Source organism: Wasmannia auropunctata, unplaced genomic scaffold, assembly GCF_000956235.1.
Source record: "Wasmannia auropunctata unplaced genomic scaffold, wasmannia.A_1.0 LD336041.1, whole genome shotgun sequence".
NCBI lineage: Eukaryota > Metazoa > Arthropoda > Insecta > Hymenoptera > Formicidae > Wasmannia > Wasmannia auropunctata.
In genome coordinates this window covers 47,924-49,841 of record NW_012026849.1, presented here as the reverse complement: position 1 = coordinate 49,841, position 1,918 = coordinate 47,924, and the positions used below count along the sequence as shown (strand labels likewise).

General features: G+C 40.1%; 1 protein-coding gene across 1 annotated transcript in view; it reads right to left on the bottom strand.

The window, feature by feature from the left end:
- Positions 1 to 260: 260 nt before the first annotated feature.
- LOC105451915 overlaps positions 261 to 1,918 on the bottom strand; it is a 2,421-nt gene continuing 763 nt past the window's right edge. The window contains exon 2 of the mRNA XM_011692647.1: positions 261 to 1,916. Coding sequence (XP_011690949.1) covers positions 261 to 1,916 — 1,656 coding nt within the window. The remainder of the gene's footprint in view (positions 1,917 to 1,918) is intronic.

Below are 1,918 nucleotides of genomic sequence, written 5' to 3'. Positions count from 1 at the left end.
CGTGTGCTCTTCCGATCTCACAGCGTTTATATATCTTTGAAAATATGCGGGCGAAGTACTCAACCCGAATGGCATCCGCAAAAATTCATAGTGCCCATTGGGTACAATAAAAGCTGTATATTTACGGCTATCTTCGGCTACTGAAACGTGAAAAAATCCATTTTCTAAGTCTAACGTTGTAAAGATTCGAGCACCTTGAAGTCTATCTATTTGGTCCTCTATAATAGGCAATGGATAACGAACCTTTACTATTTTATCATTTAACTTGCGGTAATCAACACATAATCGCGTTGTGCCATTTTTCTTTTTAACAAGTACAATGGGACATAATTAGAATATGACGACTGAATAATACCCTTTTGTAACCATTCTTGTATCTGCGAATCAACAATCTCTAACTCTTGAGGTGCCAATCGGCGCGCGCGTTGGTAAATCGGAACGTCGTCTTTTACTACTATTTGTAACTTAATTCCTACATCTTCAGTTTTTTGCGGCTTATAATCGGATATTATCTGTTGAAGCTGCTTCCTGTGATCCTGATTACTCACATGTGTGAGATCTATATCGCTCACTTCCGAATTAATGTTAATTCTATTGACAAAAAGCGATTCGTCAGGCTCCTTCACAATTTTGGTAATACTTATTATTTTACCGCCTCTTATTCGTGCGTCGACATTACTCAAAAAATCTGAACCAATAAGAACGTCATCGTTTAAGAGTGCATCAGAGACCACATGGAAATCAACTTCAAAGTGTTCACCGTCAATACCTACTCCCATACAAACTCGTCCCAAGGTAACGTTTTCCGTAGCGCCGATGCCACAAAATTTAATCGTTTGCTTAACTAAACTTGGAGCTCCTATTTTCACATAAAATGCCGCACGCATTAGACTTATATCGCTACCTGAATCAAACAAAGCAGTTACGTCACTATTATTAATTTCAACAAGTTTATAAATTCTTTTAGATCTATCGCATATTACCTTCGGATTGCTTTCTACCTTATCTTGAATCGCATTACATTTCTTACTCTTTTCTGTCTTTTTAGGTTGCGGACAATTCGCTGCGATATGCCCATGTTCGTTACACTGGAAGCATAATACGCTCTTCTCCTTCGACGGACACGTAGCACTAACGTGGTTTTTGCCACCACAATTATAGCAACGCCTAATTTCTGTCTTTTCGCCTGTCTTGTCCTGCGCCTGCTTTTTCCTGATATCGTCGGCCCTAATCTTAACATTACCTACATGCTTATTCCTAGCTTTCATTAACTCATACATATCTAATTTCGTTTTCAATTGTGAAATAGTTTTAGCGCCATATAAAATTGTTTTGTTTACCTCGTCATCGGTAATACCATCTATTATGTATTGAATAATCGCGGAAGTTTCCATGTTTATCGGCGACGCTATTTCCAACATTTTATAACAGTACTGGTGGTAAGTTTCGTCCTGTTTCTTCTTTCTTCTTTGTAGCTTCATGTGAACAGCGTGACTATCCAACCTGGGGGCGAATTCAGATTTCAACGCAGCCTTGATGTCCTTCCACGGCTTCCCACGCACTTCATGGTTTACAAAAAGGCGCGCAGATCCGACCAATAATCGCCTCGCATATATCGTCTGATGTACCATCGACCATCCGCATAATTTCACTAAGTCCTCAAATTCTCTTATCCACTGATTAATGTTTTTTCCGTCATCGCCGCTAAATTTATCGATAGCGTCTTCTACGTCTTTAAAAGTTAGCACATACTTTCTGCGTTCCTCCGGCCTTGTATCTTCGTCTTCGTCGTTATCTCTTGCGTCGTATTCCATCACCGTTTCGTCTAAATCGTCGTCACTTTTATCGCCCGATCCGCTGTCCTCAGCGCCGTCGTCATGATCGTCTCCATCGTTTCGTTTAAGTCGCTCAGTTAACT